Source organism: Cyprinodon variegatus, unplaced genomic scaffold (genome assembly GCF_000732505.1).
Source record: "Cyprinodon variegatus isolate N-32 unplaced genomic scaffold, C_variegatus-1.0 Scaffold341, whole genome shotgun sequence".
Lineage (NCBI taxonomy): Eukaryota > Metazoa > Chordata > Actinopteri > Cyprinodontiformes > Cyprinodontidae > Cyprinodon > Cyprinodon variegatus.
The window spans coordinates 330,890-353,346 of NW_015150794.1; the positions used below are offsets into that span (position 1 = coordinate 330,890).

Here is a 22,457-nt window from a genome sequence, read left to right on the forward strand (position 1 = left end):
ACCTTTATTCAAGCTGAGCTAGAACAATCCTACATCTCTGCAGAATCTGTCAGACTAATAGGAATTCAACCTCTAGAAAAACTTAAAAGAAAAATGTAACTTAATTTTTATAATGTACACTGGTACTTTTAAGGTTAATCTGTATCATTCTAATACACTTTGAATTTCCTGGAGTCAAAATTGGCCAACAAAATTAACACTTATCCAGAAAAAAGGAAGATACAAACAAAAAAAAGATGCCACTGAACTACAGCAAGAAACATTTTATTATAGTAAAAAAGTTCCTCACTCAAAGATTTTTTACAGTCAATACAACTATTAAAACTTGAACATCGGAGTAGGACTTTGACAGACAAAGCTGGAAAAAAAGACCTTCTGTAAGTTTATGTGGCCACCACTGAGGAATTGGATTGGTAGCAAGGCAAGAATCCCCAAAACTGACTAAACAGACCAGCTTTGAGTCTTTTAGTCATCACAGCAACCCACATGTTATATAGGTATTTACTTTGACACTGTCCACTTAGATGCAAATACTTTAGCTACCATATTTTCCAGACTATAGAGCACACCTCACTATAACCTACGCTATAAGCCCGTTAAGTTTTTTTTTTTTTAATAGAAACATAAAGTTGCACTATAAGCTATAAGCCGCTGATATCTACTGTTTTCCACCGCACCTGTAGGGGTAGATCTACATATCGCCCCCAGAGTTCACTTTAGCTTGTTTGCTCTGCATTTAACCCATCCCCTTTGGGAGGCTTTTTTTACGCACGATAGGAGTTGTGCTCAGCCTCTTCATTCACTCAGTCACTTTAAATAGGCAAATAAAGGTCAAAATGTGTGAATTTTGGGACATATGTTTTCCGTTGTAAATGCTGCTAGCATGTTTTTGTGCAAAGTGAAAGTTAACTCCTTATTATTTGAATTCCAACTTTGACTTCCCCCTTTGGTGGTTTGGAAAAAGTAGAGGCTTATTGTCATGAAAACACAGTAGTTTGAGATACTGTTGCACCATTATACACGTATATCATTGTATTGTGTGCTGTGCAAATAGGCTGGGGTCTCTCGTTTTTTTTTTTTAGCTGTGCAATCTTTATTTTTATTATATACTGTTTCAAGCCACTTCTTCACCTGAATTTCTCAATTGCTACAATATAAAGTCTTATCTTGTCTTATTACTTTTCTTCCAACATGAATGTAAACATGCAGACATTGCTGACTCCAATTCCCACCTTTTTCTATGCGCTAAAATAGCTACTTTCAAAAAAAGACTCCTATTCTATATATAAACGGCCAAATGCAGTAGTTATCAAGCCTTATGTGACAAAGGAGACAAATTCCGGTTTGTTACTTGAGTAGCCTGATTAATCCACTAATTTCTGTTTGATAGACTTGCCTAGTTTAGCAAGAAGAAAGAGACTTGAAAAATTATAGCCAACTGTTGACTAATGTTCATATTTTTAACCATTGAGTCAGTTGTTTTTGAGCTAATTAGTATTAAAATCCTAATAAAACAAGTATAAGTTAGTATAGATAATATCATTGGTAATATAGTGAAGAATTCACTGCGATGAGCATTGCTTATTTGATTTTGAACAGGGACGAGGAGAGGAGGGAAGGGTTTCTCTCTCCTGAAAATCAGTACTCAATTCTAGGTTGTGTTTTTGATATAAATCAATAGCATGAATAAAAAAACCCACCAGCAATTACAACGGCTTTTCTAAAGTCTGCCCTTCAGACTCAATCTATGTGTCTACAGCCTGCTCCACAGTCCCTTTTTCTCACTGACTAACAGTCATTCATGAAACTCGCTGGAGCGAGATGTGCAACAGTGGAAACACTCAGGCAGTGGGATGTGAGGAGGAGGAGGAGGAGAAAGCAGTGACTAACCTTTTTTCAGCCCTATTCCTAAAAATCTATCATTTTCACCACTGTCATCGTTTTCCTCATCTACATTTTCATCCTTCTTATTTCTTTTTTAAACAGCATACCCTTTCTCTTGCTTTGCTTTTAGCTGTTTTTTTTTTATTAATTGTTTTTAGTGGGAGGGGAGGGGAAGCACGTTGAGATTCCATGGTAACAGCAAACTGTCTGCGAGCTACCCGTTCACTGGCTTTCATAGCAGAAAGATGGAGAGGGATAGAGAAGCAAAGAGTAAAACTGTTTAGAGGGAACTTGTTATGATAAATCAACTTGCACAGGTTTTTTGTTCGTGCTTTTAAAGTGACCAAAGATTAGTCTTTACTTTGAAGAATCCACAACGTCACTATCCTGTTACTGCTTAGTGTACAGTATCTCAGGTGGAGCAGATAATTAGTTTTCATTAATCCCAGAAAGAAAAGCCAGAAACCAGACTAATTAAATAACAATTTAGTTTTTGTTTTCTTTTTTTTTTATGATGCTGGATTTAAAAAAAGAACTAACCCCAATCTCAAAGCATAAACTCGCCCTAAAATACATTTTTCAGACAATTTCACCAAAGTGTTTCTTCCCAAGTTGTCTGGACAAGTGGAATTCCAACTACCGACTCACCAAGGGAGGTGGTTTTATGGTGACATTTGTTTGTTCATCAAAGTTGTAACGCCTTACAGATTATATAGAAAGAAGCTGTAACCAAAAAATAGATTTGACTACATTAGACCCGTTTTCACTTATAGAGGGCAACAGTAGGACGAGACATAAAGTTAAGATTTGAACAGTAAAATAGAGACTGTCAGAGATATGAACTCCAGTCACATAACTTGGACTCAAGTCAGATTTGATCCATTGATCTGATGACTTTAGACTCGAGTTCAAAAAATATCAAGACAGTTGCAATTCAACTTGGACTTTCACAGCATTAACTTGTGACTTGACTTGGACAAGAGCCTTTTGACTTGACAAGGCTTGCTTCTTTCCCCAGAACTCAAAGATTAAAAAGAATGTAAACGCAAGGAGGGGGCTTGCGGACGGGTAAACTAGGCAGTTGCCTGGACCCTCTAAGGGAACCCAGAGGCCAATAAATTGTGCTCCACAACAACAACAAGAATGGGAATTTACTTTGCAATGAAATTATACCGTAGTAGCAAACACTCTTGGCTTCGGTCTACATCTGATGCTGTCAGCGCGATCCAACACAAAAATAAATTTTATCGGCCCCACCCCCCACAAAGGTATTTTCAAACTGAATGCGAATTCTAAAGCTGGAGTGAAGGATTCCCATGTTATCTCTGTGTAGATGGCAGATCTGGAGCGAAGCAGAACGGAGCGAAGATGAGTGAGGTGATAGTGAATTTAGGGAGGCAAACAACACCATTTTGGTGAAGTTGGTCACGTTTGCTGCCTCACCTGCCAATAAATTTGAAGAATCTGTACTTTTTGTTTACAATCGTGTCGCAAAGTCCATTCAGGGTCTAGATTTGGCTGTGAGCTACAGTGAAAGAGCGTAGCAGAGATGAAAATGTTTTTATTAAAAATGCAACACAGAGAAAATAATTTTGACTAAGGATGAAGTAGGAATGCTCTTATGGGGATTTGAGGTAGCTTTTTAAAAACCTTTTAATTTTGTCCTCCCAGCGCAGACGGTTGCCTTCTCGCCATGCGATGTCTGCATGGTAAGCTTCATTGTCCCTCTCCAGTAGTCCTTTCAGCTCCGTAGTTCCAGCCAGTCATAGCTTCTCCTTGCCCTGCCCACCTGGCTGGCTTCTCTGATATACCACTCTTCTTACTCTTCTTAGGACAGTGGTATCTTCTTCTCTGATGTACCACTGTCCTACTCCCAGGCAACTGTAGTCTTAAGTGTTCTGTCTTTCCGGTAAACGTGTCCGATCTGCCACTGTACTCTTCTGTAGCTTTAGATAATCACAGTTAGCTTCTACCGCAGACCTCTGCTGGCTGTAGCCTCTCCGTAGTCTTGCTGTTTTCCCAGCGGGCTTACCGCTCATCCTCCTTTCCCTGATCTAGTGTGCTGATTCCCTGGGAATTATCTCAGATTTCTCGCTGTGGTTCCATAGTTCCAAAACCTGAAATGGTTGGCAGGCTGGTTCTGGTCTCTGACGGTTTTCTCGCACTGCATTCTCGCTGCTACTGTCTGAGCTCCAGAAAGCCGTCTCACCTAACCCTCTGATGTCCGGGTTATTCGTCCCCCAATGCAGGACACGAGGGCACTGAACTGGTTGACAGATAGGTAGAAGTACCGCTGAAAGTGACAGACTTCTAGACGTAGCCTCTGGAGGTGGTGCTGGTATTCCCCATACATGCACATGCTCCGTCTCTGGGAATGTGGTGAAGCTAGCAAAGACGAAAGCATTTTTCGGCTTCCTAAAGTAAAAAACACTGCCAGTTGCTTTGTAAACCCATGTCCACCATGATGAGGGTTCAGCAGACACTATGACGTAGAATTCTTTCGCCCTCCGGGTGAATTCGCCTACGGTGCGAAATGATTCAGCTGGCCACAATATCAAGGCAAGAAAAAGTAGATGAAACAGTATTCAGTATTCCACTTTAATTTATATTATGCTACGCCCTGTAAATATTCTTTGTGACAGCAGTGTAAAAGTTGTAGAAGAAGATCATGTTAAGAACAAACATTATCATATGCCTGATGTTAAATATTCTCATATGGCATGTTGTTGTTGTTGTTTTGTATCGGTTTGTCAACATCCACCTTCAGCAGCAAAACTGTTAGCCAACCTCCTGCTTCAAGGGTCAATTTCAATTGACAGAGATGACTGTGAGTTTAATACTCTTTACTCTCCTTGCTGCAGAGCATGGTGCAGGGTGCACTCCGCCAACTCTGCCCCACCCTGCCTCGCTCTCTGTGGGGGGTTCCCGCTTTGATCTCTGCTACTCCTGACTGAGCACCCAACGTCTACTTGGGATCGGACACTGAGCAGAGTGCACCAGGGCAGGGTGAGGTCCGCTAAGTCTGGCCTGCTCTGACGCACTCTCTACCGGGGGTTTGGAGTGCAGAGTAGGGGTTAGGTCAACTCTGGAAGCTAAGTGAGGAGGATGATAGTTCAACATTTTATGTTTCTGTCTTCCATTTGTATTGAATAAAAGCTTTGTTTCCACTGCACTCTTTTTCTTATTTTTCATTAGTTGTTTTCTTTTTTTATGTGGACCTGTTGTGTCTGTAAATCAACTTTACAGAAAACGCAATCTTTTTAAAAAAAACATGACATACAATGGTTGTTTTCTATTATTATTATGTTTTAATAACCTTAACCAATGTCAGCCCTACTTTTTCTTACTGCTATTTCAGTACCACATATTGTAAAAAACATATAGAAGCACACGTGATTTGTGAAAATATAGTATTACTTTGTGGTTAGAAGGACTCAGAATAACTCAAACTCAAACTATAGGGTTTGACTCAAGACTTGCCTGTTTCGACTCAAGAATTGCTTGTCTCGACTCGGGACCTGACTTGGAACTTGAGGTGACAGACATGAGACTGACTAACTAATTGAACTTTGTTGATCTCACATTGGAGGAATTCACTCTCTGAATTTGACCCATCCCCTTGGGGAGCAGTGGGCTGCCATTGTGTGGCGCCCATGGAGCAGCCAGTGGTTAAGGGTCATTCTCAGGGACCCAGAGTGGAGGCTGTAGGGATCGAACCAGGTACTTGCAACCTTCTCAGAGCACAAATGCACCTTTCTAACCCACTAAGACAACACTCCCTTCAACTGGTGAGGGGATGACTTGGGAAAAAAATGACTTAGTACTACTTCTGGTGATCGCAACCTTAAGGCCCAATCTATCTTGTTTATTTGCTAAACAAAACTAGATTTTTTTGGGTTTAGTTGTTATTCTTATTATTGTGTGTTTTAGTAGAGAATGTCAAATTATGAGAATTAGCAAATTACTCCTTTGTGGGTTGCAATTGCTGAAAAAAATTTATTATTTACATCTAATTATTTAAATGCATCGAAAATGTGAAATCCTACTATATTAATTTTTTAAGTGTACCGGTGAGAAGCAGGGATCTGATCCACTTCTTCCAACGTATTAAAAATCCAATGTTATCCTGCCCTATGATGTTATGAGACATTTACAGGAATCATTTTTGCAATCCCTCATTTTCTGTGTAATCGGAAAATACTCTTTCTATTTTAGAAGCCTCAGCACTTTTTCGTCCTTTAACATTTTATTATTCTTAAAATAAATTGGTAGGTCTGACTTAGAAAACAACATAAATCAGTGCTAGCCAGTAAAAAACAGTTCTGTGCACCTTTGATTTGTTTTTTCTCTGTAAATATACTTTTCACTCCTCTTCTTTTATCTATGACAGAATGTATACCACGCAATACAAGACTGTAGGCATGGATTAATATACCTGACCTTCTGAAGCTCTCACCCACTGAGCAGAGAGGAGGAGAAAGAGATGTTTAACTATAGATGGATACGCCGGAGAGAAGGAGGGGAGAGGCACCCGGTGACGAAGCAGTTGCTATGCCAAAAACCAGGAGGTCCACACTCACACATACACACACATACAAGCAAACAGAAGCAGGAAAAGCAAACAAGAGGGAGACTTGGTGAGATGAGTGGAAGCAGGGGTGTCAGGGCGATGCTCCTGAGGCCGACCGCGGCATACTAACATCTCTGTTAGGGCGCGGAAACATCAAGCAAGGTAAAAGGACTGGCAGACAGGACCAAGGGCGTTTCAGAATGCAAACATGAGAAGAAAATGTTCTGGATGTCACTTCTTGTTTCGGCAGGAACAAAAACTTGTGACAAAATGAAGCCATCTTCATATGTGTGAGACTAGAGTGTGTCTACACCTTCTGTAGAAAACCATGAGTTATTACCTCCACTAAGAAGTGGTGAGCTGTAAATATACTGGATGCAGAGTACAAAATGTTCAAGTCTACTGGTTCAGTGAAACTGTATTTCTGTTACATGATAAAAACCTGCATTTATCTCATTGAACCGTATTGGCTGGTCAGCCCATTTCAACAATAGCTTGAGAAAGTATTCAACTCAATCATATATTATACATTTCATACCAATATTAGCTTAAACTACAATACATGTCTATGGGAATTAGGTGAAAAAAACCCCAAAACAAAATAAATTCAATTCAATTTAATATGCTCAGTTGAGATGTCACTCCCAACAGTAAATAAAATGTTGTTATTCCGTATGTGTTTCTCAACCAAGTTGCAGTAGATAATAATAGCTGTAGCAGAAGGGATCTCCTGTAGTGGTCTGTCTTACAGCTGATCTGTAAAAGCCTTTGACTGAAGACAGTCTGGTATTGTAGGCTAGTCTCTTAAAGAGGATGCTTAGGGTTGTCCATAATCTTTATCATTTCATTAACTCTTTGTTAAATCATCTCCAGAGGTTGTAGGGAAGCTTCCAAAAAGGAATCAGCCTCTTTATTTGCTCTTTTGAGCTTCTTTAGGTCTTTTGCTTTGATGTTGCTATACCAACAGAGGATGTAAGAGATGATCATACTCTCTATGACAGCATTATAGATGATATATAGCATGCTTCTGCTAATACTGAAGGACCTAAGTTTGCTTAGGAAGGACAGTCTGCTCTGTCTCTACTTGCAGACGGCTTCACAGATTCTCCAATCCATAAGCCATACTTCTGTTGCTTTTATCACCTTGAGACTAAATTGCTGTAACTTTATTTAAGCTGTGTTGGACCAAATTTTTCTATGTCACCTGTGGTTGGTCCAAAATGCTACACCCAATCTGCTACTGTAGTAGCCATTCAAAATGTCCCCACTTTTCTTGATGGTGCCTTGATGGGTCCCCTACAACTCCTTTTTACACATCTTTGTACTTGAATATTATTTCTGTCATGATTTGTGAACATTAATATCTAAAGTCAAGAAGAAGAGAACTTTTTTGTTTGTTTGTTTTTTAAAGAAAAAGCTTCCTGGATGGGAAGCGAAACATCTTCAAACTTGGATACAAAGTCCAGTGGATTGTTTTTTTTTTTTTGTTGAATGACTGTGATCTGGATGACCGAGAATCTTCACCAGCATATCTAAAGAAAAGCGCCTTCTCCTGGTCGGACCCTGTAATTCAGTGAAAGGGTGGAGTCATGTGAAACATATGCACGCACAGGAGAAAGAGGGGGTCACTCTAGTGGCTAATAGTTGGGTGGCCATTCGGCAGGCGTTTAACTGGGAAGAGTCATTTTGAATGGCTGCTATCGTAATGATTTCAAGAGACACAAGCCCATTACCCGCACTTTCTCTGTCCATACATTTAAGAAGTAATTGTTAGATTTTGATTCCGGCTTTTAATTTATTAAATCATTTTCAGCTTTGACACAAATATATTCCAAGGAAAGTTTTTAGCTCAGTGTTGTTTCTAAGCTATCTCTATAGTTACAGTATGCTGCTATAGGTTTAGACTTCTGGAGGACATAGGGACCCCTATTTCATCATTCTCCTTCATTTTATCTCTATTCTCCCACTCTGCAGAATCTGTTAGTTCAATCTCTAACATCCTGCTCTCTCTGCTTTTTCTCATAGTAGCTTTGCCTCGTCTGTTCCTGTTTGGCTGTAACTCCATCCTGGAGAGAAATATCAGCTGTGCTGCCTCCATCAACGCCTTTGTTTATAGATATTTGAGATTAGCCTGTTTTCCAGTGTAGTCCTGTTTCTCTGACTGTGACTGGCTGGATGTGCTCTTTTCATCTTCTGACATGGGAGCTGGCTCGGAGCTCGTCTGCCTGGCTGTGTTTCCTGGAAGGGGCTGCCTTTTAAAGTTGCTTTTTCTATGTCTGCTTCTGTCTCCTTGAACCCCAGTCGGTCTCGGCAGATGGCCGCTCACACTGAGCCTGGTTCTGCTGGAGGTTTCTTGCTGTTAAAAGGGAGCTTTTCTCTCTCCACCTTCTCTACAAGCATGCTTAGTATGAGGGATTGCATTCGAGTCAGTGAGTCGATGCAATCAACTTTTTTTTTCGTTAGATAGAAAACTATATAACTGTACTCGCTCCCGAGAGGGAACGTCTAATTAACACGTGCAAGAGTGTGCACAGGCTAATTTCTCCTCGTTCACGCTCTGTTTAAAAGTTGTTGCTTGCGTCGCTCATACAAGCTTACTTTCAAAAAGAAGATTTGCAATTTTTCCAGCATGTCAGACTCAACACCGGTAAAGTTAAAATGGGAATGAGCATGTAGGACGGCCTTACGTAAACATATCACCAGCATGATTGACAATTAAGAGGACCACTTTATTAAAGGAATAGTACACCCAAAACATGATTAGCCTTCATTTTCTACTCACCCCCATGCTGAACAACACTCTGGAGTACTTTTTTGATATCTCAAATGACTTCAGTGTTGAGGAAGAGCATGAGTTCTTTGCCGAGCTGAATGCGCACTTTCATCTGGTTTGGTCTGCCGCGGTTTCCGTAGACTCGTGAACGCGCTTTTAGGAAAGCCAATACACTACTATTTATGCTCTAAAAACATTCTAAATGACTTTGTTTCTAGTAAATTATGGACGCTACCCACTCAGGACACTTGGAATACATTGGCCGAGCAGTATGGAGGAATATTGACACGTTTTTTGTGGACTTTTATGGACCTTTCTGCCTCAGGCGCCGTAGACCTCCATTATTTGAATGTCAGCAGACAGCAAGAAGCCTCCCAGATCTCCAGATGCATTTGAGATATCAAAAAAGTACTCCAGAGTGTTGTTCAGCATGGGGGTGAGTAGAAAATGAAGGCTAATCATGTTTTGGGTGTACTATTCCTTTAAAAAGAACACCCCCCACTGTACCTTCAGCATATTTGATTTGTCAAATACACAGGTAGCTGCAACCTACAAAATGGTTTTCTTCTTGCTACTGTTTCATACAGCCTCTGTAGCTCCTCTGCAACTTTATCCCTGAATGTGTGCCTCATTCATTAGTCTTCATTATTCAGTTTGTTTTCTAATGTTCTCTAATAAACTTCTAAGCCTCACAGACCAGCTGGATTTTTACTGAGATTAAATTACACACAAGAGGGCTCTATTTACCAATTAGCTGACATCTGTGGGCTGTTGGTGGAACTGGATTTCATTTAGGGGTATCAGAGGAGTTGAATGCAAAGCATGAAACATTTCCAAGTGTTTATTTGATTGTTTTATTTACCTTTTACTGCACAATGCATTGCTCCATCGCATAACTAATGTAATACATCACATAATTTAATATCTAAGAAGTTAAAAAGGCAGAACTACTTTGTAAGGGGCCTGTATTAGTTGGGCAACATGCTGACGATGATGTATCAAAGCATGTTCATTTGAATTTGTTTCATCAAAATGTGTCTGACATAATTTTTAGTTTTTCTGTCTTAAATGTGGCAAGAAATAGAAAAATATGGAAGGAACTGGGAGGAAAAAAAGTAGGTCATACAGGATTTATGGGGCCATCCAGTGAAAAACTGAAAATGTCAACAGGGAGGCATTTTCCAGGGAGACTCATTAGGCTGTCAGCTCCAAGCAGTATAGCAAAAGGGCCAAGTTTGGAGGTAAGACCAATGTCAACCCTATTTAATTTACTTTATACTGTAATGGCCTAAAATGTTAGAATAATTAAAATAATAGTCTTTGATTGTCATCTCCAGTCACGATTTAGGAAAATGCGAACAATCTGCCTTGTTATGTTTTGTGTTACAGGCCAGAGTTCTTGTTAGGCAGAAATCAGAATCGATGGAACTGACCTGACCTTCAGGTCAAAGCTGAAGACAATGGTAGCAGTTCATGACAGACTTTTAATGGGTTGATTTTTTTTTTTTTTAAGGACATAGGGATTGAAGGAGCTACATGCAGCACCAATCCTCCATTAGCGACAACCTTAAAGGACCTATAAGCAATAATTTATTATCTTAGTTAGAAAAAAGTAAAAATTTATCATTTGAAGGACTAAATGGAAAATGGTGTGATGTCATGCACTACCTCTTTTACAGATGTACATACTTTACAAGCCAGCTGTGTGTGAATGTATGTGCATGTGAATAGCTGCCAGTCAGAGCTTAGCCCTTTCGTGCCCATAAATTGTAATTAACAGAAAAACATTTAGCATAGGAGCAAAATGGTGGAGAAACATTTGGTGGATCGACCGTTTCACCTGGAGATGATCATTTGTTCTACGCAACAATAAGGTTGCTCAACGGCCCACCTAGTGGTAAATCTTCACTTACAGCTCCTTTAAGATAATCCCATCTTATTTTTTATAATATGGCTCGAAGTACTACCGTACGACCATAATCTGCTACTTTTTTCCCAGGTTTTGTCCAATGCAGCTTATAAGACGGCGCAGCTTTTCTGGGGATTTTTATTAACTGCCAGAGGGGAAAGGTCAGAGTTGGAAATGAAGAATAAGGGGCTAATTTTCATTTAGCACAAAAACATGCAAGGAGCAGGAATGATGGAGAACAAATGTCCCGAATTCACACATTGTGACATTTATTTGTTGCATTAAATCTACCGAATGAATGTGAAGACTGGTTTCATCTCCATCTTTCAGTAGAAGCTCTTGCTGCTGCGAGCTAACAACCTAACAAGAGGTAGCGTTCTTCTTCGTCTATACTCCAGGCTATATGTTGGGTGACCAGACATCCCTGATTTCTGGGGACAGTCCCCCTTTTCGACCACCTGTCCCCAGAAATGTCCCCGATTTTAACGTTTAAGGAATGACTGTTCGACTGCATAACTGTTATTACTGTAGAAAGAGAATGCGAGCACGTTGCACACAAAAACAACTGTTAATGTATAGACGAGTGGCAGAGTGCACCAGTTTTAAAACAGACGAGGAAGTTCATTATCACAGCCGGCTGGACGCAGCTACAATGTGTTACCCCAAAAGCCTACAGGCTCCGCTGTCCCTCCCGTCTTGCTCTGCTCCTACTTCCTTGGAGCTCGAAAAGAGCAGGCGCAATTTAATATTAAATTCATAGGAGCATAACATGCGCAAACAAAGGCCTAATTTAATATGACACATAAAAAAAAATCTCCCAAACCCCTACCCAATGCATTGCAGCTGTCCAGGATACAGTATAAACAACTGGAGGCCATTACATTTTATAGTTATCATTATGTAGAAAAAAAAAGGTTTTTAAATTTGTATATATATATATATATATATATATATATATAAAAGTTTCATTTAAATTTTTTGTAATGGAAAAGGTTAAATTCCCACAGACTCTGTATTACTGCCAAGTGGCCTGTCGCTGAACACAATCTTATGTTGCTCACAAGGGAAGAAGACAGAATGGCCAGATGGCACTAATAAACACTATTAATTCATTAATATTATTTATTTTAGGAAATGGAAGAGTCTCATTCCTGGATTTCACACTAGATTTTTCTTTAAATATTAATAAATATGTAAAAATGGATGAAAACACCACTGTCCCCATTTCCTATTTTAATTTTAATTAAATGCATTTATTTTTATCTATGAGCTGAAAATGTCCCTAGGTTAGATCGCAGAAATCTGGTCACCTTAATGTAGAGCTCCCCTTACGGGTTTGGTGGGAGACAGTAGATATAAGTGGCTTATAGTCCGGTTTGGCTTATATAGGTACGTTTCCAGTTTTTTCAAAAAACTTAGTGAATGCGCCTTATAGTGAGGTGCACTCTATAGTCTGGAAAAGGCTGTTGCTCCTTTTTAGCAGAAGATATGAGAAATATTTCAATATAAATAAAATCTGTAAATTTGTTGGATCCCTCATTAAAGTCAAAGAAATGACTTGGAGTCAATTTTCCCCTAAAATGGACCTACTGCACCCTACAACAAACACTGATCTTTTGATGTATATATGAATGAAATACCTGTAACATCGAGTGGCATGCAGTGAGCTTGTGTGCGTCTCAACAGGTGCCAGCGTGGTTTCTCAGCGACGGGCGGCCCTGTGGTGGCAGATGTAGCTGTGCTGCTGCTACTGTTGTTGCTGCTCCAGCCCAGAGGGGGGCGATCTGAGCCGCAGGGGGACGGGGTCGGGGAAGGCGAGGGGTTGATCACAGACCTCAGGCCAAACACGGAGGAGGTGGTTTCATCTTCATAAAGCTGCTTGGACGCCGGCTAGAAGTAGGAGAAGAACAACGGGATGAACTTAGTGTTTTTCTATGGAAGGACATCTTAAACAGGTTGGCTCGGTGATTAAAGTTTGTGTGAACGGGCTAGAGAGTATCACATATAAAATCACATAAAAAAACTGACCTTTTCTTGCATATTTACATGTTTTTAAATATTTAACAAATAAAAAAAAATTGACAACCATGTTCCTTAAAAATGTAGTATTTGAGAAGCACTCATAATTTTATTTAATTGAAAAAGACACGAAGCTGCTGGGAGAATGTGAGGCTAAAAACTGACTAGAACGGTTTGCAACCTTTAAAATTCAAATCCCTTTTGCCCTGAGTCAGGGTGATTAAAAGCTGTTTAGAGCTACAAAAATTTAAACTTTTCTAAATGATTATGACTTTTTAATAAAACAAAACTTATCAGTAGTTTTGTTAAAAAAAAATTGTTAGAAAATCTGTTTCCATTTTAAACAACCAAGAGTTAACGTGTATTTTTAACTAAATTGAGTCACTAGTACAAGACCATCCATATGAACTGGCAAACTATAATACATTATGCACTTCGTGGACTGAGGAAAGTAGTCTATTGTGGAAAGAAACCCATGAAAAGTTATCTTCCATCTTACCACAAGCTACTGGGGATCCAGCTAATATGTGGAAAAATTTACTCTGGTTAGTGATTAGATAATATTTAATACTATATGATGAAAAAAAGAAAATGATACTGCACATCCTCCTAAACACACCAACCCATTTATAAGGCATGGTGGTGGCAGGGTCATGCTATGGGAACGCCTTTTTGTAGCAAGGGAGGATGACCAGAGCAGAGGGGGAAATGGAAGCAGCTCCATAGTTTTACCTTCTAGCAGGACACTAACCTTGGAGCCAAAGTTCAAATAAAAGGGTTTAGATTAAAGCATATTCTCGCGTTATGAGAGCCCAGTAATGGTTCAGGTTTCATTTTAAATGAGAATTTATTGTATTACTTGCACAAAAAAACTGACCGAAGCTGAGCCATGCAAGAACATAGAATTATGTTTTTTTTTTCTTTTTCCTTTTTGGAGGTTTCTTATGGTACTATTGGCTCATTCATTGTAAACTGGGCTAACAGGAAAAGGGGTAAGGGGCAGGGAAAAACATGCAGCAAATGACCACAGGTCAGATTTGAACCCAGGTCAGCTACGTTGATGACCAAATGCTGATTTATACTTCGAAACTAGGTAGTCTAAGTAGGTGTTGCAGTGAACGCAGAGAAGTCCCCTCCGCAGACACTCTGCTGCACCTCTCCAAAACACTAAGTGACAAGAGACAGTGCTGCAGACAGGAGGCCTCTGATTGGTCAAATCTACATCCGCTCTACACTATTTGTATTTCCTGTTTGGTACCTTACCGGCTTGTTCTGCTTGTACGACCGCCATTGCGGAAAACGACTCATGAAGATGGATCAGCTAGAAGAGCGAGGTGTGCAAGAACGCTAGGACCCTTTTTCCACCTGGATCCCCGCTTTTTCGCCCTCATGTCCCTCAATTGTCGCACAAACTTGCCACCACTTCCTCACTGCCTCGGCCGTATCTAGACCCACAGCTAGTTCGCGATTGTCCATCTTGCCTTGTGGCATGGAATAACATAGTGCAGACCACCTTTCAAAATTGAGCATAAATCGGGGCAATCTCAATGCGACACACTGCTGCGGGAGTATGACCAGCCCTTAAGGCCGCCATACATGGGTTGTGGAGCTAACCACTGTCCCACCGAAGCAAGGTCCTAGAATTACAGTTTTACATGTAAAAAACTAGTAGAGAGATATATCCTAAGAGACTTGCAAATGTAATCATTTTCTGACTAACGGGGGGCTCAATAGAGCTGAATGCTTCCTTCCTACTCTCATTAAATCCACAATCATTTCTTTGAATCTGACTGTAACATGACAGGATATTCACGAGGTCATGGCTTCTGAAGTACAGGAAATGTTTCAGTGCATCTTTAAAAGCCAACATAACAACTATGTCGGCTGTAGAGATTGGAAACCGATGATCGCTGGAAAAAAAATTAACAAAACTACACAGAGACACAAAGGAAACAATTGAACTAATAGAGCTGTAATGAGCAGGAAGCGTGGCGGTATTCTTGGGGTAGAGGAAATGTGTGAATCCATTGTGACGCAGTTCAAGAAATTAGTCTTAGCCTCCAGAGCAATAAAGCCAGAGCACAGAGTAGATTTAGCTGCAGATATTGTTGTCATCACGTACATTCTTTCTAAAAATACTAATGAATTACTATCTTGCTTTAAAAAAATCTATTAGTATCATCCTTGTATGCAGGAACTATCTGTCAGATAGCTCTATTTAGTGTGTTTTTTCTAAGCATTATATTTCTATCTGAAAGACACTGAAGGATCATTAAGGATCTGTTTATAGACAGCAGCTGAGAGAAAGAAGAGGAAGATGACTAACTCTGCTAAATCTGAATGAGGGGGAGGAATGTGCTGTACAGCAGATTTTGGCTAATTCATGTTCGGCCTGCTCTGTTTGCAGGATGATAAACATAATGAGGCGTTTAGTCAAAACACAACTTTTAGCTGTCATTTGCTCCATTCACTGAGAAAAAAAATATGATCGCACTGCATTATGTTAGTAATTGAAGTCTGGAACAGGAGCACTCTAAATGAAGAAGAAATAATACAAACCAAGGGCATTCCAAACAAGGCAATTCTCTTTTAAATTTCAAATTCATAAGTTTCAATGGAAGATCCTTTAGAGAAACTGTAGTTTCATTGAGAAAACACTTGCTTTTATTAACCCCATATACCTCTATTACTGCATTGAACATCTCATTAACTGATGTGAGAATGATGCTTTGGGTCTTGAACAATGAGCCGCTTTCACACTGAAAACCCGGGTTTTTCAATAACCGGTTGACCCGCTAACAATCCGCTGTTGGCTATTTTCCCATTTGACCGAAAAGCCGACTCAACCCTCTGCTGGTAAGCTGATGTCGACAGTGTGACAGAAATCTGTGAAGTAAATGGCATGAAGTGGAAACACCAGAACCGCGTTGACCCGCTAAATTACGTATTAACTTTGAGAGCAACGTACGCATCACAACATCGCAACTGTCGCGTTAAATAACAAGCCCAAACAACTCGGCCAGTATTCCACAAACACGGCACAGGGCTGGCAAGACAGAGAGATTTGTAAGCTCCTTATGATCCGCGGAGAAGAGGAGATTCGTTGTTTCAGGCACTGTTCGAGTACGTTCCAGCTGCTGGCCATGTTGCTTTCCATTATCTACTTCCCTGATTTCGGTCGCACTGTCTACATAAGCAACGCTCACCCAGCGTGATGCTGTCATCACACACGCAGTGATGGGGGACAATGCCCATGCAGATGGACAGCAGAGGGGCAGACTTGGCTTTTCAGTCAAATGGGAAAAAAGCTAAAAGCCGATTGTTAGCGGGTCAACCTGGTTTAGAAAAACCCAAGTTTTCAGTGTAAAAGCGGCTGTAATTTAACATGTCAACCCGGATCTGGAGTTCCCACTGCATGCCGATCAGAGCTGAGGTGATTTTAACTCGGGTCGCTTGAGCTGTTACCACTGCCACTAATGGCAGATTGTTCCCAGGTTTAAACAGTGGGAAAAGGGGTATTACTTTACAACACAAAAAATGCAAAAGATCCCATTAATCTCAACATGTATAAATTAAACCTGCATTAATGAAAGGAAAAATGTTTCAGGATGCAGAGGGGCGTAGAATAGCCAAACATTGTACAAAAGTAAGAGTAGCACCACTTTTACATTTGTTTTACTCAAGAAAACATAAGAAAGTACTGTAGTTATCTAAGAAATTATTCAAGTAAAAGTAAAAAAATATTCAGTAAAAAGGCTACTTGAGTGGAGGGTAACTGTTGGATAATAAAATCAGATTTAATGGTTATAAATGATGCTGGCAAACAGACTTTACGTTGAAGTTCTGACATTTTAAAGACTCAGATGCATAAAGAAAACAAATAAATGTCATGAATAACAGTGTGCACCATTTACACTATATAGCCTAGACAGGTGGTGTTGAACATCATGCCCATTCTCACATACTGTAGCTACTTCAAAAAGAAGAAAAGTTCAACATGATTCCTGTACTCCAATGGCCTCTATAATCACCAGATCTCAATCTAACAGAGAGCCTTGGGGATGTGTTCGAGCAGGAGATTCATATCATGGATTTGGACCCAAAAAATCTGCAACAACTGCCTACAGCTACCTTCTCAACCAAAATCTCTCAGGAACGCATAAGAGACCTTGTAATTTCTATAAGAATTAAGGAAATCTGAAGATAAAAAGAGCTTTGGGTGTTGACATATGAATGCACGTCTTTATTTACCAGAGAAACATAGTAAGAAGGAGATTTACAAAGGCTGGTTCAGCAACCTGAAAAGAGGAAAGTCTTTGCCTCATTAGACCATGATACACCTGCATACATGTTTGTTTACCAGGAAGATGAAGTCCGGTCTCTTGTTGTTGAGAGAGATGGGCGAGCGGTTGAGCGACGTGGACGTGTCGTCTGAGCTCTGCGAGGACGGATGGCGAAACGTCTGGCCAGTCAGCTTGGTGTCGTACAACTGTTCCTCAAATTCTATACAGACAGACAGAACACAGCACAAACACAGAGGTACCTCGTGAGAACAAAATAAATGTACCTTTTTAAGAATGAATAAAAATAATCTCACACACGGTACAGTGTTTCAGGCTAAGGAAAGAGATCTAGCAGAGCAGTCACTGGAAACCTCCCTCCTGAGAATCCCTCATGCACCTTCTTCAAGCTCAACATTCTGCCTCGGTTTATGTTTAATCCTCACATGAGTTCTCATGACTCTTTTTTTTCTTCTTTAAACCAGACATTCTCCAACTAGTTACCAATCTGCTTCTTGATATCCCTACTCTCTCCCTCAAGCTATTGTAAACAGATTCCTAAACCCCCATCCCCCCACCTTCCTAACCACACACCCACTCCCCCAACAACTGTTCAGCCAATCCTTCACCCCAAAAACACACTCCTGACCCAAACCCCGGTCGCCACTAAGCTGTGTGACACACATGTGTACACACCCTCACAGATGGATACTCCCAGTACAATCCTACAGATGGGCTACATGCAACACCAGCATGGGGAGGACACCAGTAATGTGGTTGAATCACTACTATGAAAGTAGCCCAAGAAAACAAATGTTTACTACAGAAGTAAAGTGATTTTATAGACTTTTTGCTGAAAATTATCATGTTTATCGATATGTTCTTGATCCATCTATACAGAGTAATCTAAAGGGAAACTGCTTCTTTTGCTTTAAAATAGATTGCAAAAGTATCTAAACTACTTATATACAGAGATGTCAAAAGTATTAATGTTTGTTACTCAAGTAAAAGTATAAATCCTACTGTTAAAAACACTTTTGTTGAAGTTAGAGTATCAACTCTAACCTTTTACTCAAGTTCAAGTGTAAAAATGCCAATTTTTAATACAACCTAAAGTATAAAAGTAAAAGTAATGCAGGAAAAAATGTTAAGGACAGATGCTTTACTGTACTACCCTATTAAAGGAACATTTTTCTACAATTCTGGACGATAACTTCCTTATACTTAATTTTAACTAATGGTGTCAAATCTAACTTGCATCATCTTGAAAAACGATTTTTTTTTTGGTACGTGGTGAACAACGAGTTGGTGCAGCACTGAGTAAAACCACAAAGAAATGAATTGTCTGGATAAAACAAATTATTTTGATGGCATTTATTTTTTTAAATACCAACAGGCTATAAGGGAAATAAGCTTAAATTAATAAAAAAAAACTAAGCAGCATTTTTAAAATAAAAGGAGAGGAATTTAGAGATAATTGTATAAAAAATGTAAATAGTTGTCTAAAAAAGTTACTCCATTAAAGCATAGATAGACAAAATTTCTACTTAAGTAGTATAACAGAGTATTTAAGGCTAAAACAATTAATCTGATTACTCATGATGAATTGATTATTGGATAATTGTCAACTAATTTTGTAATCGATTAATCGTTAATCTAAGTAAAGAGACTCTAAAACGAGTCTTTAGTTGACAGAGCAACCCACTTAGTGCAGTGATTATATCAAAACTGCAAACAAATATATAAACATTTTCCATTTAAGATATAAAGATAACTTTTCCATCTGTCAATATGCGTTATCCAGAACTTCTTAAGTGGAAAAATTTTAGTTTCACCTGGTTTACTTATTTTCAAAAGTCTTCTTTAAGCAATCTTTGGTTATCTGCTTATTAATCAATAATTCAAAAAAATTATAGACATTAATCGATTAGTTAAATATTTGTAAGTTATAGCACTAGAAGTATTTGTACTTTGTTTCTTCACACCTCTGCTTATATACGACTACTTTATACAGTTTTTTTTTCCATTTTTTTTTTCTATTTTGTAGATAATTACCAGCACATATTCACATTGTGCTGAAAGTGTTGTAGGCAACTGCAAGAATGTGTGAAAAATTTATTGTCTGGATAAAAATGCAGATGTTTTATTTAAAAAATAGGTTTTCCCTCACACTGCATAGCACTACCAGGAATGACATTGCAGGTAAGCTCTGTAAGAATTGTAGCATCCTTAGCAACCAAAAGCAGAAACAGATCTTTTTAGATAGATTGATCTTTAAAATAGATATTATTATAAATAGAATTTAGATAGATAGATCTTTAAAATATTTAGCAAAACCAATAATCAAACATCGTCTACTTTTGTCTGAATAATTATTATGGAAATAACATCCATACATCTGGCTAGAAATGTCCTCAAAATGCATATAAATACAGATGATTTATTTGAAATGTTGGATTTTGCATTTAAAAACCTTTTTATTTTGCTTGGGGAAACTTAATACTTACAGCACAAGCTGCTTGCAAGCCAATGTAAATGAGCAGCCTACATAAAACATAAGTTTGTAACGTATTTAGTAGAGAAAGCTACAGTTCATTTTTTCTGTAAGGGTTCTAAAAATTAATGCATTCTAAAAAGTGCATAAAAGCTTAGTTAATAAAAAACTTCAATCAGAAGACATAAAAACCTTTGAAATGCAAAGTCAAAAAGGTTTTATAGAAAATCAAGATAATGTTGTTTACACAAACATTAAACACTGACAGAAAGCAGAGTTTACGTCAAAGATGCTGAACTCAGTTTCTTCTTGTTTGTTTATTTTCTACAGCTATATATCACTTTGGTAATGAATGTGTCATAATTAAAGTCCCTTAAGGTTTCACCAAGCGAATAAAGTTCCCTTAGTGTATCTGCTTATTATTCTGTTTCCACAAAGCTTTTCTATTCATGTAAGCAATTAATGGAAAGTAGGGTGGATGTGTGACATTAAGTCAGCGAGGCAATGTGGGAGAAATTTGGATTCAAACTCATAATCATGAACAGCAATTAACACATAACAGCACAGCAACGGTGTATAAAATAATAATGGTACTGAATTTTTAAACAGGCTTAGACAGTCCAACCACCCACAGATTTGGTGAAGACTTAAATGGCGTTTGGAAACATTGCTGCTGGCATGTTTCTTTGCTCCAGTAAAAAATGTGCCAGTGAAAGACAACTGTTTATGGGATCTCACTCAGTGTGAGTGCTAAGATGTCCTCTGACATCAAAGGAAGCAGAGGAAGCCTTTTGAATTACACCCCCCCTCACAATAAAAGAAAAAATACAATATATTAAGATGCCATTCTCAAATCTGTTTTCTCTGTTTTACAGAACATGAAGTTCACAATTATATTTAATTATATTAACCATAATATGGAGCATTTTTAGCCATTTAAGTTTAAAAACATAAGACTCCGACACCAAAATGTTTCATCCAAAAAATAGCTTTAGTTCTAGTTAAAATAAGTAATTTAAATTAGCTCATATTTGAGAGGAATAGGCCTGAGTAGTCTTTGAAGGGATGTAAGCTGCTAGATGTCCTTGTAGAAAACAGTTTTTTTGGAGCATGTTGTGTAAATAAGGCACATAATATACCTGAATAACCTCCCTGAGGCGAAAATTCCTGCTCAAACCCTTAAAAGTTAATCTGCTTGCTATTATTGTTCCCTCTGCTCATTCATCACAATAGGGATCACACTGGCTACTATTTACCCAAAAGCAGAGTTTTATTGATCAAACTCCTCTCCTGTTTTTGATTACTGTTTAACAACTTTTTGGTTAAACATTAGTAAAAGAAGCAGTTTTCAAATGATGATATTAGTTACTGATGAAAAAAAAAGTATCTATGTCAATTTAGGTCTATATAAGCAAATCATTTCCGCCATGAATTAATACTGACAAACAGTGTAGTTTGGACAGTGTCTTGGTTCTCCCCTTTTGGGACTCTGAGTTTTTACTTTTCAGTTTTTAGTTATTCTGTTTTGTTGATCTTTGGTTTATTTTCCATTATATTCAATCAGACTTTAGTTACTCTCTGTCGCCCCCTTGTGCTTGTTTCCTTTCCCCTCTGCTTCCTTCTAGTTACTTTCACTCACACCTGCTCCTTATTCAGCTCATTAGTCCATCCTTTGTTCTGTTCCCCTTATATACTCCACCTCTGCAGTCATTCAGTGCTGGTTCCTTGTTGTTGTTTTGGTGTTCCCTCCTCTCCGGTTCCCCACGTGAGTTTTCCCTGATGCTTTCTGGTTTTTGATTCTTAGTAGTGATAGTGAGATGAAGCCTCATGAGGCATTGAACCGTTTGGCCAAATTGCTTCAACGATCCTCACAGTTCATGAAGCCTCATGTGAACATGTCACCACCTACTGGTGGAGTGCAGAACTACAGTTTGTAATATAACTGATTCATGGCAATACTGTTTTTATTGTTTGTTTTTTTTTTCCCCCCCACATAAGTTCATTTGAAAGTGTTAATGTTTGGTCTGTAAAATAAAATCTTTAGTAAGTTTTTTTGTTTGTAAAATGTCTTAGAATAAAACAACAATTTTAGGTACACAGTTTTTCTGCCATTTTAGTGAAATAAGCCCCAACAGACATTTAAAGCATTTGTGCAATTTGGCCAATGATGTGAAAATGAAAGGAGTTAGTCATTTTTAATTAAACGTAATTTAATTAAATTTTTTTTTAAGTTTTTCCACTGTTTTTGGTTTTAATTAGGGTTCAAAGTTATGTGTTCAACCAATCTTTTGGTTAAACCCACCAAACTATTTTTTTGTGTTTTTACCGATCTATATTTAAACTAGGGCAATGAATGCAAATTAGTCACATTAGCCAAAACATTAGATGTGTTTTATCAAAACTTTTAAAAGTCTGAGGGGGGTCTTGAACCAACAACCCATTGATTGGTAGTCAATATCGTACAACTAAAGCCACTAAGTAGATTACTAATCAACAAAAAGCTATACGATTTAGATCAATAGCTTGCT

At 38.6% G+C, this 22,457-nt stretch overlaps 1 protein-coding gene across 4 annotated transcripts in view; it reads right to left on the reverse strand.

The window, feature by feature from the left end:
- nhsl2 (NHS like 2) overlaps nucleotides 1-22,457 on the reverse strand; it is a 209,044-nt gene that overhangs the window by 13,386 nt on the left and 173,201 nt on the right. For all 4 annotated transcript variants that reach the window (XM_015385489.1, XM_015385490.1, XM_015385491.1 and 1 more), the window contains exons 3-4: nucleotides 17,516-17,658; nucleotides 12,777-13,026 (exon numbers count right to left, since the gene is read on the reverse strand). In XM_015385489.1, the coding sequence (XP_015240975.1) occupies nucleotides 12,777-13,026; nucleotides 17,516-17,658 (393 nt within the window). The remainder of the gene's footprint in view (nucleotides 1-12,776; nucleotides 13,027-17,515; nucleotides 17,659-22,457) is intronic.